The sequence below is a fragment of the Lactuca saligna genome, chromosome 9 (assembly GCF_052625555.1).
Source record: "Lactuca saligna cultivar CGN05327 chromosome 9, ASM5262555v1, whole genome shotgun sequence".
Lineage (NCBI taxonomy): Eukaryota > Viridiplantae > Streptophyta > Magnoliopsida > Asterales > Asteraceae > Lactuca > Lactuca saligna.
Window position 1 is genome coordinate 94,064,285 of NC_136425.1, and position 15,996 is coordinate 94,080,280.

Sequence of the window (15,996 nt, forward strand, 5' to 3'; positions counted from 1 at the left end):
AATCATGGATATCTTACTCAAACTCTATCATATTTGTGTTAGAGCTTCGAATCTTCAAGTGATTCTTCAAGTGCTCTTGGGTTGAACACTTCTCTTCTTAAACACATTTCTACTGAAATCACTCAAGGTGAGTTCATACCCCTACATTTTCATGTTTTATCAAGTTTTTAGGGGGGGGGGGGGAATACAAGTTAAAACACCAAGAACATAACTAAGTTTTTCTAACAGCCTTCATCAGAAAAGTTCAACTCCATTCACAGACTGTTTTGGGCAACTTAAACATTTTTGTTTTCAAAACTGTATAAGGTGCAAATAGTTCAAGTTCTTAGCTTTAAAATGACTACTTGCACATCTCCATAAGATTTGTCTACAATTTATGGTGATTTTTACAAAACTGCCTATCATTTCAAACAACAATCCGGACCAGTCTGTGATTTTGGACTTATTCACCCAAGTTGGAGGTCATTAAAAATCGTGATAAAAATTATGAGTAAACTAGACACATTTTTTGAACTCTCAGAATTTATGGATCTAGTTTTCGACTTCGTATGATTTTTCTATGAGTTTTCCAAAACAGTGCAGAATGGATAAAGTTAGCCAACAACATATAAATATCATAACACTTTGTATTATGTTGAGCAAAGTGTATAATCATAAGTTCTAATTATTGAATGTGTTTCTTTATTAGTTTATCATCATGAACTGAAACTAAGTCATTCATAATAAATATTATACATTCATTTTAGAACACGTATAATAAACTCTAAAATGTATAGTTTAATGGATTCATAACATTAATGCATTTCCATAAAAGAATTCTTACATATTACAAACGTTTTAGATAAACTATAATAGGTATAGTTTATGATACATCACACAACACACTCGTACAAAAAGGGTACGTTCATACAGAAAAGATCTACATTCACACACATTTCACGTAAACTTGTTAACCTATATTGTGAGACATTCTCTCCCCGTACGTCCGAGTGCGGGATATAATTCCTAGTAGTTATAATCAAAATCTCCTGGAGGGAGAACGTGATACTTGTATATAGATCTATATTGGGTTTGACACCCCACACCTTGCTGCTAGCTACAGTGGGACCTGCAGGTCTACGGGTGACAAATGTCATTTCAGTTTTCGCGACGCCTGAGAAACGTCGTGGCAGGTTCACATAGTCATAGTATGATTATAGCGACTCACATAGGGATATAACAATCCATAAAGTTTACGGGATTTTATTTATAAAACCTAAATGGGTTTTATGTCGATTTAAAGTCATTTTTTTATATCAATGAGTACAGATATTACTGTACACTTTTGGTTTTGGTAGTTATGACTACACATCATTTGAAACCACATTTATACCTTTAAGTATGGTCAATACTTGTTATTTCTCGGTCCTCGGATTTAGGACTACATATACATAAAGTATTAACAAACATGAGAACATACGGAAATTTCATTTAATTCAAACGCGTCCATGTCCCTTTAAACACATAAAAGTTTCTATTAGTAAGAAAGGTTACTTATACATTTTGGTCTTCGGTCATAAGACTACATTACACAGATTTTAAAGAAAATATCGGATTTTCTGGATACATATTCTAACGCTTTGACAAGGAAAACGGTTTACTTTTCTAATGAAATCTCTTATGAACTCACCAACCTTTGTGTTGACACTTTTCAAAACTACTTGTATTCTCAGGAATTTAGTGAAAACAAGAAATCAACAACGTTTTGAGGATGGGACGATAAATCGTCAAACAGTTCATTTTGTATCATAATGTAATTGATGTGAATCATGTAAACATATGCTTTGATGTAACGTTTTCAATTATATTTGTGATGGTTGTATTTACTTTGAGCACTATTATATTCATTGTTGTGATACTCTACATGAAGTCCTCCACCCCCGGACGTTTCCGCCATCCTTGGTTTGGGGGTGTGACATCAGGTCAATAAGCCTCTACTATCTTGGGAAAAGATCGGAATTTCCCCTGAAACTTTCTCGTGCTTGGCATTTTCATCAAGAATTGCCACTTCTTGAGCATTGACAATCATCTCGAGTAATGGGTTAACCACTAGCATTCGCAATCAAATCCCCCGAATTGGTTTACTGGTTGGGTTCCCACCAAGAGCATTTGCGACCACATTTGCTTTACTCGGGTGGTAGAGTATCTTACAGTCATAGTCCTTAACCACGTCTAATTAACTCCTTTGACGCATATTCAAATTCTGTTGATCCATTAAATACTTCAAAATTTTATGGCTGGTGTATATCGTGCACTTCACTCCGTAAAGATAATGTCTCCAAATCTTGAGAGCAAAAAACATTGCTCCAAACTCCAAATCATGCGTCGGGTACCTGTATTCGTGTGGCTTTAACTGTCTTGAAGCGTATGCTATGACCTTACCGCGTTGCATGAGCACAGCTCCCAATCCTTGATGTGATGCATCACAATAAACTACCATATCCTCCATCCCATCTGGTAGTGTCAGAATTGGGACCTCACACAACCGTCTACGCAGGTCCTCGAAAGTTGTTTGTTGCTCGCTACCCTAACTAAAAGCCGATGTCATCCTTGTCAGTCGGGTCAAAGGCAATGTTATATTGAAGAAGTCTTGAATAAATATCCGATAATATCCAGCCAACCCAAGAAAGCTACGAACTTCAGTAGGTGTTTTTGGCACTTCCCACTGCATCACTGATGAGACCTAGTTCGGATCGACCATAATAGCTTTCTGATTCACAACATGTCCAAGGAACTAAACTTCCCGCGACCAGAACTCACACATGGAGAACTTAGCATATATTTTCTCCCTCCTGAGTGTCTCTAACACTTCTCGTAGGTGCACCTCATGATCCTCCTTCTTCTTTGAGTAGACAAGATTATCATCAATGAATACTGTCACCAAGCGATCTAACATTGGTCTACACACCCTATTCATGAGATCCATGAATGTCGCAGGTGCATTAGTGAGCCCGAAGGCATCACCACAAATTCATAGTGACCATAACGCATATGAAATGCTATTTTCTCAACATCCTCCACTTTCACTCGCATTTAATGGTAGCCTGACCTAAGATCGATCTTGGAAAATGAAGATTCTCCATGTAATTGGTCAAATAAATCATCGATCCTTGGCAACGGATAACGATTTTTCACTGTAATCTTATTCAACTCTCAGTAGTTGATGCACATCCTTTGCGATCCATCCTTCTTCTTCACAAAGAGGATTGGGGATCCCCAAGCGGAACAACTAGGTCTAATGAATTTTTTCTCAAGAAGTTCCTGCAATTGTTCATGTAATTCCTTCATTTCGGTAGGGGCAAGTTGATAAGGTGCCTTGGCCATCGGTGCAACACCTGGTACCAAGTCAATATGAAACTCCACCTATCGTTCGGGAGGTGTCCCTGGCAGGTCCTTAGGAAATACATCCAAAAACTCTCGCACAATCAGTACATTAACTCTTGACTTCTTCTCTTCTTCCACCCATATATCTACTACATACGCCAAGTACCTAATACTTCCATGCTGAAAGTACTTCCTTGCTCTCGCTGCAGAACATATTGCCGGGCTTCGTCTAGCTACGTCCCCCTGGACTAATAACACCCCCCACTTAGGGTCCTGACCCGAACTCAATTGTGACGACACAGTATCTCAACATCAAAAACATCCATCCAATCCATCCCTACGATCATACATAACTCCTGCATTGCAATTGGAATCAGATCAATTGGAAATTTCCCACCTGAAACATCCAAGGTGCAGCCACGATAAACATCTACAATAGTCAGAGTCTTGTCCCCTACAACTTCAACTACTAAAGGATAACCTAGATGTCCGATAGTACGCCCAAGACGCTCGCTAAAGGTAAGAGACACAAACAAGTGAGTAGCCCCACTATCAAACATCACTAAGGCAGGCACCGAGTCGACTAGGAACGTTCCTACTCATACAATTTATCAATATACACATAGAAAGATATTAAACTAACATTGGTAAGTAAATTACTATAAGGAGAGTATACCTGCCACCACATTGGGTGTCGCCTGTGCCTCCTCGGCTGTCATCTGATAAACTCTGCCACACGTCACCTTAGGCCTCACGTGTCCTATACATACATCCGTAATATGAAAAAGAGCTGTCACAGGGGCCTTCACCACCCCACTTCCCCCATTGGACTTCTACTTAGGGCAATCAGTCTTGATAGGGCAATCAGTAGCCTTGGTGATGGCTGCTCGGTGGTAGAACATGGTGGGTAACTGCATCAAATATGGAAGTAATTTTGAGCTAGTTTTAAGGATTTTGGGCGTGGCTTTGCACTCTTATTGAATCCGATTTCAAATTTGATTCATGTTCGACCGATTCGATGGGTCACTTACCAATTCAACTGGTCGAAGTTAGAGGGAATTCTGTTATATGAAAGTGAGGGAATGCATGTGTAATATTTACTATTTTTGGATGAGTTTTAATTGCTTTACAGATGGTACAATTTAAAATAATAATATATTCTATCGATAATTTGTTGTACTTTAAGCTTAAACACTTGAACGTCTTAAATCTATTTTTAGAAATAGTAAGGTTTGGATAATAATGTAGTAATATATATATATATATATATATATATATATATATATATATATATATATATATATAGAGAGAGAGAGAGAGGTTCATTTGTTCTAACTAGTTATTGTGTTAATGTAGATTCGTAGAGATAATTATAGACTAATCATTTCAGAAATCTAATTAGGGGTATAATAGTAATCTTTTCCACACTTAGTTATAGTAAATATTTAAAACATTTAATATCCTTTGAATCATGGATTTAGTTTCTACGCCCTACAAAACCATCGATCCCTTATCACTAACAACAAACGTTGTCGCCCGATTTAGGGATTTAGAAAGAAAACTCGATTTCGTGATTCTTCTTCCTTTCTTCTACCCACTGATCTCCTGAGCCATCATCTTCATTTAGTGTTTCACATGAATTCATGAAGCGCGTTTAATATTCGATAGTTTTGTTGCCGACCCAATAAACGGGAACGACCGTCCAAGTTCAGACGAAAGGACAACCATAGCTTCTGCTACATCCGACACCACATTAAATACTTTGTTGTTTCCTTGATCAACAGTAAGGAGGTTAGGGTGTACATTAGCAACGACATCTGGGAGGAAGTCCTTCTCACTTTCATCTCACCCCGGAGCTAGTGTATCACTGTGGGCGGCGAACACAACAAGAAAACTTATAGTTTGTGCTGCAAGAACGGAGTCGAAGGGCGTTTATCTTGGTTCTAGAGCTCCTAATTTTGAGGTATTATTTTGGAATTTATTAATCACTCATACGACTATTAGATGACTTAATCATCAAAATTTCATGTTTGATTCTAGTAAACCTTTTTCTGTTTACTTAATAAACTTGTTCAGCTGGAGGAGCCGCTCACAAGGAATATGTGGACATTGGAGGACTTAGAATCTTATCCGATATTACTAGTAAATAAAGCTCTTAGAGGAATTCATTTTTGTCTTCTATTTGGAATGTTATAATATATAAATCACATTTTCTATGGTGCTACAAAGATTTTAATGGGGGTTAAGATTAGGATGACGGCGTTGAAACTATGTGGATGTTTGGGATAGCTTTTAAAAAAAGCTTATTAGCTTTTTAGCTTTTTAGCTTTTTAAAAAGCTAATAAGCTAAAAAAGTCTTTATCTATTTAAAAACCGCTTTTTAAAATAGCTTTTTGGATGAGAAAAAGTAAAGCTTTCAAAAAACTGGAAAATCTTAGATTTTTAGTTTTTTAACCATTTTACTTCTGAAAAAGCAGTTTTTCGCATCCGAACACTTTTTAAAACCAACTTTTCCTAAAAGCTATAAGCTAATAAGTAATTTTTTTAAAAATCACTTTTGACATAAAAAAGCTAACCAGAATATACCCTATATATGGTGTGACTTTTATAAAGGGGTAATTTATGTATTTGATTATTTCTTGAAAACTTTTTAATTAATGATGTGTTTGGCAAGTGGTAGGTTATGTTCATTTACAATCATTGTCCATTTGTTAAGCATTTGAAAAAGGACATTGTGAAGCTTATATATTTATATACAAAGGTAGGTTGCTAACTTTATATATATATATATATATATATATATATATATATATATATATATATATATATATATATTCTTTTTACTTGTATTTGTGACTAAACAATGTTTTCTGCTATGCTACAGAAAGGTCTCAGAGTAGTTGCAATATGATCAAACTCCGAAATTAGTCACCCACGGGTTCGATTCAACTTAAAAGTATTTCTAATAATGTAACTTCTTAATATCAAATTATCAATACTAAGAAAAATTTAAAAAGCACAACGTATTTTAACCATTTTATTGACTTAGCAACACACATATGTAAATAATCTTTTTTTGTAATTTTCATAGTTGTTTTAAACAAGTTGAACTAAAATTTATTTTGAGTTGAAGTGTTGTCATCTGTGAGAATTTATTACTGAGTATACCAACTTATCTCTATCAATGTTATTATTTTTGTACTTTAATGTTATTACTTAGTGATCAATTAACTGAAATATTGGCAAACAATCGTTATGCGTCTACACAAGGAGTTTTTCTATTTGGTGGTTATGTTTGATTAAGATGAAGATATCATGTTTTACAAGGTACAAATTATGCAGAATTTTAGGCTTGTTTCAAATTGTTCTTGGAGTGTACAGATATTGCTGAAACAAGATTATAAATTCTTATGAAGCTAGGAATTCTGAAAGAACTAACATAAAGTAAAGTATGGAAGTCGGCTTGAAGCCTGGTGAAGAATGAAAAGTAAGGCAACAATATTCGTTTAGAATAAATTAATATTTTTTTTTCTGCGAGAATGATTATCAACAATATTCTATCCAAATGTATTAATGTTTTACTTAGATTTCAATGTTTTTATTTGATATTTAACTATTCTCAGTTTTATTCTTAAAGAATAAATGTAATTGTTAACTATTATTATTTATATTCTTTCAGATTTATGTATCTTCATACTTATATTTGTTAAGAATGAATATAATTACTGATTTTAAGATATTAAAATTCCTTTCATATAAAATTTGTATTAATTAAAAATTATTAATCTTGATAATATATGTTTTCTAGTATACTGTCAAAATTTAATGTGTTTTTCAAGATAATCATAAACACGTTCTTTTAAAATGTCCGAATTAATATATTTATTATCTGAAAAATCAGATTTTTAAAGTTTTGAGAATTAATTATTCCTTAAAATTTATAATTTTTCTTTTTTAAGTTTATATTAATTTATTAAAATACCCTATAAATTGATTGGTGTATTATAAAACTAGAACGTATTAAATTTATAGGTCCCAAATTTATTTATTTTGTTTACGTAGTATGTTGTTTTAGTTATTTAAAATATTAAAATTTACAATTTTGTATTAATTAATAATATATATCACATACTGTAAATTCTATTTAAAGGAAAGAAAAAATAATTTTATATAGAACCTTATAAATTTTGGGGAAAAAGGAAAAAAAAATGAATATTTAAGAAAAATGAAACTCCTTATAACTACACGTGTCCTATTACTGGAAAATGAAGCATTTTTGGAATTTGGATTTTAGACGCATGTAGGATAATAGAGTGTTCCAATAGAGTTTAAAAATAAAAACCTAGCAAAAAAAAGTTGACTAAAAAAACATTTTAATTTTCCATTAAAACATCCTAATTGATTTTTTTATTAGTTGAATTTGTATTGTTTTTCTAATAAGTAAATTATAAATAGTTTAAGATTGGTTAATTTTTAATAAAAATGTTCATAGGTATCTAAAGGGTGTCAAATTTAGCAACAAAAAAAAAAAAAACGATCCAAACCCAAACCCGACCCGATACCCGAATTACCGAAACCCAAATTACCAGAATTTAATTTCGATCGGGTAAAGAGTATTGTTTTTTTAACATGAAAAACGTGAATTACAAAAAACCAAAAAAATTATCCGATGAACATCCCTATAGATACCTAATGCAAATAGGAAAATAACTATTACCTTGGTTTGGTGACGAAGACAAGCAACCAACTCTCGTCTTTCACATTTTTAATAGGTAACCAAACCTAATGAAAATGACTATTACCCTAACCGTCTTTTCTTCTTTTATGTTTATTTTCAAAGTAAAAACATTATTAACCTTTTCTTTTTCTTGTTTTTTGGAAAAGCAAAAGATTTTTTTGAAAAAAAAAAATTAAAAATTATTTGGTAGAAACATTTTAAAAACTACTTTTGGATGTTAGATAGAAGAAAAACTAACATTTTAGAAAAATTAGAAAAATCTGATATTTTGTAACTTTTTCAAAAAAAACTTTTGTATCTCAAAAAGAAAAACCAATCACCCCTATATATAATTATAACCATTTAAATATAGATTAACAAACTTTTTTTTAAGATAATGTTATATATAAAATTTATAAAATAATATGAAGTGGCATTTTATTTCGCCTTTTTTATGTGCAAGAGTGTAAGAACTTTTTTAAAAGTTTTTTTAAGGAATAAACTCTTGAAATTTAACAAGCTATTGGATAAACTTTCTTTTAAACAGTTTGTTCAATGATTTATGTTATCTAACAAGTAACAAGATTTGTGGTTATAATTTTTTTTGGTAACGTAATATTATTTAACTTATTACTTTCTTTTTTACATTTCCGTATATGATTGATATTTTTAAACAATAAAAAAGTAAAAAGTACTTTAAGAACTCTCCTGTAACGTGCATTTGTAAGGAATCTCGGATAGTAAACTTTGTTGTAAACTTATTTGGATGTGTATAAAAGAAGCTTTTCAATCAAATTCGCGTGTTTTTAATATCTTTTCTAATTTTACGTATACGGAAACAAGAATTTGCTTATATATGAATTCGAGTCTTACAAATACCACATTCAAGTATGTACATCTTTTCCTTGGTGTTAGCAGCGATGAATCATTTTTTTGTAGTAAACAAATGTTTTGGTGGGGATGTGACAACTAAATATTGATACAAAAGTAGACGTAGCTTTCCAACTAACTCTCTTTTTCGTTTTTGGTCATAATTAATGTTCGTAGTATAGAATTGCATCATCAGTCATCAAGCTTTTTATTTACTTATGCTTTATTTTCATTAATTAATAACGACCCGATTAATGATGAAAATTCTCTAACACCCAAAACCCTTGCGTAAGAAAGACTTATACATACCAATTCAGTCCAACAATTAACCAAAGTTAAATTTGATATATTGCTATGTGACGTTGATATCGTCTAACTCCTAATCTTTATTTTTGTATAAAATTTCTTGTTACATGTTATTTGTCGTTATAAATATTCGTAATATTGAAACTTGAGGTCAAATTTAGTTGACATGTCGATTCTATTATTGTTACACGAGTACTGATTATCATTTTTGGTTCTCAAGGGTTATTCGAAGTAGTCATCCTTACATTGAAAATCTTATCTAGTGAACTTATATCAAATTGAAGCAAACAAAGAACAAGATTATCATTAAAATACGACAAAAACACATCAAATTGATAAAAATTATTTACTCATCACAGAGAGAGAGAGAGAGAGAGAGAGAGAGAGAGAGAGATTGCACTGCCTCAGTCCTGACTAGAGAACTTAAGAGAGAACGAACTTGAACACCATCGAAACCAAACTGAAAACAACTGCAACAACCGGAGAAATGGCTGAAGATGACGCCGGGACAGCACTTCCGGTGCTGGTTGCGGTTGGTGGGGTAGGAGTAGGTTTGGTGGTGGGAGAAGCACCTGTCGATGGTGTTGGGGAGGCACCAGCACCACCACCGGTGACTGGTACCGAGACTTTCATGCCACCAGTGCAATGACCAGGCACACCGCAAATGAAGTAATGCGTGCCGGTGGCGTTTAGGATGATGGTGGCGGGGCTCGAAGTGTAGGATGCAATTGAGTTTCCAGCCGTACAGGTGCCATAGTCATCTGAGCTCACTTCATCAACGGAGTGACTACTTCCATAATTAAACACTTGCATGACAAAGACAAATTAAAGATTATTTATTTATATTATATTATATCTATATCTATTTATAATACTAATATGAAATTCATGGTGGAAGAGAGAAGAGAATTACCAAGACTATCTCCAGGTTTGAATGTTTTGCCGGTGGTCCAAGTGGTATAATCGACACCGAGTGACCAACCAGAAGAGTCTCCAACAGTATAAACTTTGGCTAAACATGGGATAACACAACTCAAAAATAGTGTCAACATAACTACAGTCGTAATACAAATTGCCATTATGTATGTGTTAAGTGTGTGAGTGTGTTGGTGAGATAGAGAGGGATTGTTTGATTATAATGGGAAGTGGGAGTGTTGAGGTTTTATAAGTGTTAAAAGGTAGAAGATTGGAGAACGAGTTGGGTTTTATATGATAATTTAAAGGTTTATGAAATATGTAATTACTTTATTAAAATATGTCAATATAACACTATACGTTTTACATAGTTCTGGCTGTTAAAAAAGTAGACAATAGATATTTAGGTTGATGATAGCAATTGCTTAAAAATCATTACCATAAATATGTAATAAAATTATTTATAGTCTTTAAATTGTTCGTACACATTACCATTTTTTCGTTAAAAAAGTCATGTTACTTGGCTTTTAACCTACCGGATCAATAAAACAAAGAAAGTAAATGTGAAATGATACGACTTTGAGTAGCAATTAGTTGGATGCGTGTGTTGTAGATAAAGAACCGATTTAATTGGATAGTGATTACTGATTAAATTGTATATTCATTTTGCTTAAAAACTATTTTCCAACCTACGTCTAGACATCTCAAATATTTTCGCAAAATAAAATGATCAAAAACACTTCAATTTTCATGCACAAGAAAGGAAATAAAAAAACCAGAATCTTATTTATAGTTGATAAATTTTGTTTATTAATTCAAAAAAATAGAGTATACACGCTATTATATTATACTCATAAAATCCATAAAATCAATAATGATGACAAGAAATTGGTTTTCAGAACAAATTTGCGGTTACACATAAGACGTAACCGTTTTTCAGAATTTTTGTATGGTAACACCAGATGCTAGCATTTAATAGATCTTAGCATACAACAAATCTTGGAATTCAACAAATGGTGGTGTTGGATTTAGGATAAAAAATTATGATTATTTTCGTATGTGAACCAAAGGATGTCACATTTAATGCATAAAATGAATAGATTTTTTTTTTTCCGAACCCGCAAATTTTATTAAAAAGGCAACCCCCAACAAGAGGCTAGAGGGAGCCAAAAGTTACAACATCAAAAGATTACACAAAGTAGAAAGGAGATTTAAGCCATTCCCCCCCAAACAAAGTTTCATTTTCCATGTCTATGTTTGATCCAAACATGGATCATTGCTCAAACTCCTTCAAACACCAATTCTGGAGAAATGAATTTTGAATTGAAGATATTGAAGATTCTATCGTTCCTTGCTCGCCACATACCCTATAGTGCACCACAAATGATTGAAAGTAATGTTGTCATGCGTTTTGCGCTGTCATTGCGATATAATTTAACATCTCCTTGATACTAGGAAATATAATTGGTGTGATACCACACCAATTCCAAAGTCGGTTCCAGAGATCAACAGCAAACAGGCATTGAAGAAACATGTGATCAGTGGATTCTAATCCGGAGACACAAGCATTGCATTGTGTAGAGTGAACCTGTACTCCCCGTTTATCAAGAGCAATCGCAGATGGAATACGGTCCATTATTGCTCGCCATACAAAACAACTTACTTTGATTGGAATCCATTTGCTCCATTGGAATACCCCATCTGGAATCATATGGTCTGCCCGCTCAATCCTCTCCCTTAAGGCTGCAATGCAGAACTGCCCATCAACTAGAAAGTCTGATTCCCATCCAGTTCCTGCTTGATTCCTCCGAATAATATTAGAGCCTGCAATATTCAATTTACCAAGTGTACTTTTACATTTATCAATATGTTTCCAAACACCACTTGAATATCTAGATGCAATTTGAGTTGGCAACCCCGAATCAAGGTTATGGATTCCGTGTATAATTCTCGCCCATAGTGTACACCTCTCATGGCAGAATTTCCATATCCATTTTGATAATAGCGCCAAATTTAATGCTTTAATGGATCCAAGACCTAAACCACCCACCTCTTTTGGAGCGATTATTTTCTCCCATGTCACCCACCGGATTTTTTTAGCATTGTTAGGCCCTCCCCATATAAAATTCCTCCTTAATCTCTCCAAGTTTTCAATCACTCCTAAAGGGGCTGCAAAAATTGATAAACAATACATCGGAAGATTCCCCAAAACTGACTTTGCTAGTGTCACTCTCCCACTGAAACTCAATGTCTTCGATTTCCAACTAGATAGTTTGTTGTTGATTCTTTCTATCACCGGCATCCAAGAGCTTGTACGATTCATGTTTGCTCCCACAAGAACACCAAGATAAGTGAATGGTAGTGAGCACGACTCGCAGCCTAACGGTGAGGACCATCCTTCAACCTCATGTGGATCTACATTAATGCCATAGACCTTTGATTTATTAAAGTTGACACTCAGCCCAGAGGATACTTGAAAACACTTGAGTATCCTAGCCAAGTTGTTTATGTTTTGCTTTGACCATTCACCAATGAACAAGACATCATCTGCATAGAATAGATGGGAGAGCTGGATATTAGAGTTGGGAATAGAGATTCCTTGAAAAACCCCTTTTGACCTTGCCTCCTTTAACGCGATATTTAATCCTTCCATAGCTAAGATAAAGAGAAATGGTGATAGGGGTTCTCCTTGCTTGACGCCTCACCCAAGTTGAAATTCAGCCGTTGGACATCCATTCACTAAAACCGATGCCCTGGCTGATTCTAAGCAACCCTGCATCCATACTCTCCATTTTATTCCAAAATTCATTTGCTGCATCATCGAATCTAGGAATCTCCAGTTCACGGAGTATAAGGCCTTATTGAAGTCAGCTTTGAATAGTAATATTTTTTTGTTGGTTTTCTTCCCCTACGAGTAAATCTCGTTTACAATGAGAGATCCCTCCAAGATGTGTCTTCCTTCAACAAAAGCCGTTTACACTTCATCTATACACTCCCCAATCACATCATGAATTCTTGTTGCAAGTAGTTTTGCAATTATTTTATATAAAGATCCAATTAGGCTGATTGGCCTATAATCACCCAAGAAAAGTGGATCTTTGACCTTCGCCGCAAGTGTTATAAAAGAGGAATTGCAACTTGGTGAAAAACTACCCCATTGTTCAAAATGTTTTACATATGCTAGGATATCCATCTTCAACTCATTCCAATATTTTTTTCAAAAATTTGAAAGTGATGCCGTCCGGTCCTGGGACCTTATCGTTTCCACAGTTCCACAATGCCCTTTTCACCTCATCTAACGAAATATCTTCTTCCAAAAAATCTTTGCTGGCATTTGAAATGGTTTTGAATCTTGCACTCCTGAATTCTGGTCTATGCTTCCATTTTTCTTTGAACTTTGAAGAAAAGAATCTAGAGATTTCTACTTTCATCTCGCCCGGCTGATTTGACCAAACCCCATTTATCATAAGGCCATTCATGTTATTTTTTCTATTGCGATTTTTCACGAACCCATGAAAGAATCGAGAATTTTCGTCACCATCAATTAACAATTTTATTCTCGCTTTCTGCTTGATGTCCAGACACGCCATTTTTTCTAATTCAGTGAGTCTACTTGAAATCTTAGCTCATTCTTCTTTTTCTAAGCCATTTAATAAATTCCTTTCCGCCTTTTTATCAAGTTCTTCCATTCTTTTTTTGATTGTTTCAGCCTCCAGTTGTTCCTATGGGATCTCCATTGCGTTCCATCTCCTTATCCTATTTTTTATGAATTTCAGTTTATTTAAGAAAAATGAATTTGCTGCACCCTGCCCTTTAAATTCTGAAATTGCTCTTATAACTACTTCGTTGAAATTAGATCTAATAAGCCACGAGTTGAACAGCTTGAAGGGTACTGGTCCAAAATCACTAGAACTAAGTTCAAGAAGAATGGGGCAATGATCAGACTGTTCTCTAGGAAGGGCTGTACAAGAAGCTTGCGGGAAGTTAATAAGGAACTTATGGAAAACTAGAGTTCTATCAAGTTTGCTTAACTTGACACCTGCATGTTGGAAATAAGTGTACTTGAATCCCCCCATTTTTAAGTCAAATAATCCCCCTCCAATGATAAAACTGTTGAAATCCTGGGCAGTATAAGGACAGAAGTTAGAGTTTAACCTTTCATCCTTTCTTCTTACGACATTGAAATCTCCCATGAGTATCTACATCACACCACATGATTGCATCAAATCGGACAAAATTAACCATAGCTTTCTCTTTTCTGATATAGACTGAGGAGAATACACATTGGCAATTGCGAAATCTATTCCGGAGCCACAACATCATCCAAATATCACCAGAAAATGTCTATCTTTGATTGATTCAGACACGAAATAGTAGGATCTGTCCCATATTGTAAGGATGCCACCGGACCTGCCACTTGCTTCAATACAATCAAAAGCGAAATTATCGTCTCCCCACCCGTTTCTTACAATTGTTGCATCAACCCCGCTTTGTAGTTGCGTTTCCTGTATACACATAAGCTCAACTTTCTTTTTTCTGCCTTAATCTTCGAACCCAGTCAGCTTTATTTGTTTCCCCCAACCCTCTAATGTTGATCGACAGTAGATTCATTGATCACAATTTTGTTCTCCAAGATCACCCATGACATATGCCTGAACCTCGCAACCTTCATTGATTTCAAATCCAAGGAGCCTTCCCACCTCAACCGTTCTTTCCATCTCTGTAATCGCGCGGGGGGGGGGGGGGGGGGATTTATGGGGGAAGAGATCTGTGGGGGTACTTTGTGGGAGGTTCGAGGACCCATTTGGTGCTCGGTTAAGATCCAACTATGAGGAATGGCTTAAAGCAGGACACGCTATTTCAGGGATTGACTAGTCAATATTAAATTGTGGGTTATTTAACACTTGCGGAATCTTTTTTTTTTTTTTTAAATGACTCGTTTGGGTCCATTTCAAAATCCACCGATTTACCGGGCTCAGTATTTTCTCCAAGTCCATTGTTTGGGAAAGCCCCAAACACTCCTCTAGGAATTAATTCACGAATATTCCCAAATGCTAGTTGTGGGGTCCCAGATTCGCCGTCATCCACATCATCGTTGACCTCCATCCTATCATCCTAGTATAAATCTTTATTACCAACTCTTAATAAATAATAATTAATGGTTAATTGGTTATTTATTTAAGGGTAAAAATAAATAATAAGTTATTTACTAATTTAACTTTTTTTTTCAAATGACAAAATTATCTAATCTACTCCTAGATATCATCTATGTCTCTGATTTTAACTCATGACCTTTCATTTGAAAGAGTTACCCCTTACCGCGCTAAACTAAAAACTCATTGGTATTTATTCATTTTTAACTAACAAAAAGGTTTTATTAATTATTTATGGTAAATTATGAGGTTTCAATAATAATGATATGATTAAATATAAGGTGCAACCATAACGAGAACCGGTTTGCGAATAACAAAGAAATAATAGTTAGGGTCACTAAAAACAATAGCTAGTAAAAAATTTGGGCTTCGCCCAGGTGGGTTTTTTCTTTTTATTTTTTTTCCAATTAGAGAATTACACTTGGAAAGGTCTACTCTCATCAAGGGGCTAAATTTGTAATTTACCAGCTAAATACTATATTTAACATGTTGGTTTCCAAATCCAAACCAAAAACAAATAATATACTCTCGTCACACACAGTCCAATTCTGTCTTTTATAAGATTTGCTTCGAATTCATTGAAGAAAAAGTTAAAACTTAAACTTAAACTTAAAAGAGCAATTGTGTAGTCATGGTATTCAAGTTTATGTACCATTTCTGGACAACAAAAGT

General features: G+C 34.3%; 2 protein-coding genes across 2 annotated transcripts; both read right to left on the minus strand.

Annotated features, from left to right (window-relative positions):
• Positions 1 to 3,647: 3,647 nt before the first annotated feature.
• LOC145016589 (uncharacterized) lies at positions 3,648 to 4,082 on the minus strand. The gene is made up of 2 exons (XM_078974857.1): positions 4,040 to 4,082; positions 3,648 to 3,958 (listed from the first exon to the last, which is right to left on the minus strand). Exons 1-2 carry the CDS (start codon positions 4,080 to 4,082, stop codon positions 3,648 to 3,650), a joined length of 354 nt encoding a protein of 117 aa, XP_078830983.1.
• Positions 4,083 to 9,534: 5,452 nt separating this feature from the next.
• Positions 9,535 to 10,433, minus strand: LOC145014123 (mavicyanin-like). Its single transcript, XM_078972492.1, has 2 exons — positions 10,170 to 10,433; positions 9,535 to 10,062 (listed from the first exon to the last, which is right to left on the minus strand). The coding sequence occupies exons 1-2, from the start codon at positions 10,333 to 10,335 to the stop codon at positions 9,680 to 9,682; spliced, it is 549 nt and encodes a 182-aa protein (XP_078828618.1). The 5' UTR covers positions 10,336 to 10,433; the 3' UTR covers positions 9,535 to 9,679.
• Positions 10,434 to 15,996: the final 5,563 nt, after the last annotated feature.

Coding starts and splice junctions, on each gene's coding strand:
- LOC145016589 (XM_078974857.1), bottom strand. CDS start 4,082: ATGACAGCCGAGGAGGCACAGGCGACACCCAATGTGGTGGCAG. Junction 3,959..4,039: donor GACACCCAATGTGGTGGCAG/GTATACTCTCCT, acceptor TTGTATGAGTAG/GAACGTTCCTAGTCGACTCG.
- LOC145014123 (XM_078972492.1), bottom strand. CDS start 10,335: ATGGCAATTTGTATTACGACTGTAGTTATGTTGACACTATTTTTGAGT. Junction 10,063..10,169: donor CAAACCTGGAGATAGTCTTG/GTAATTCTCTTC, acceptor TTGTCATGCAAG/TGTTTAATTATGGAAGTAGT.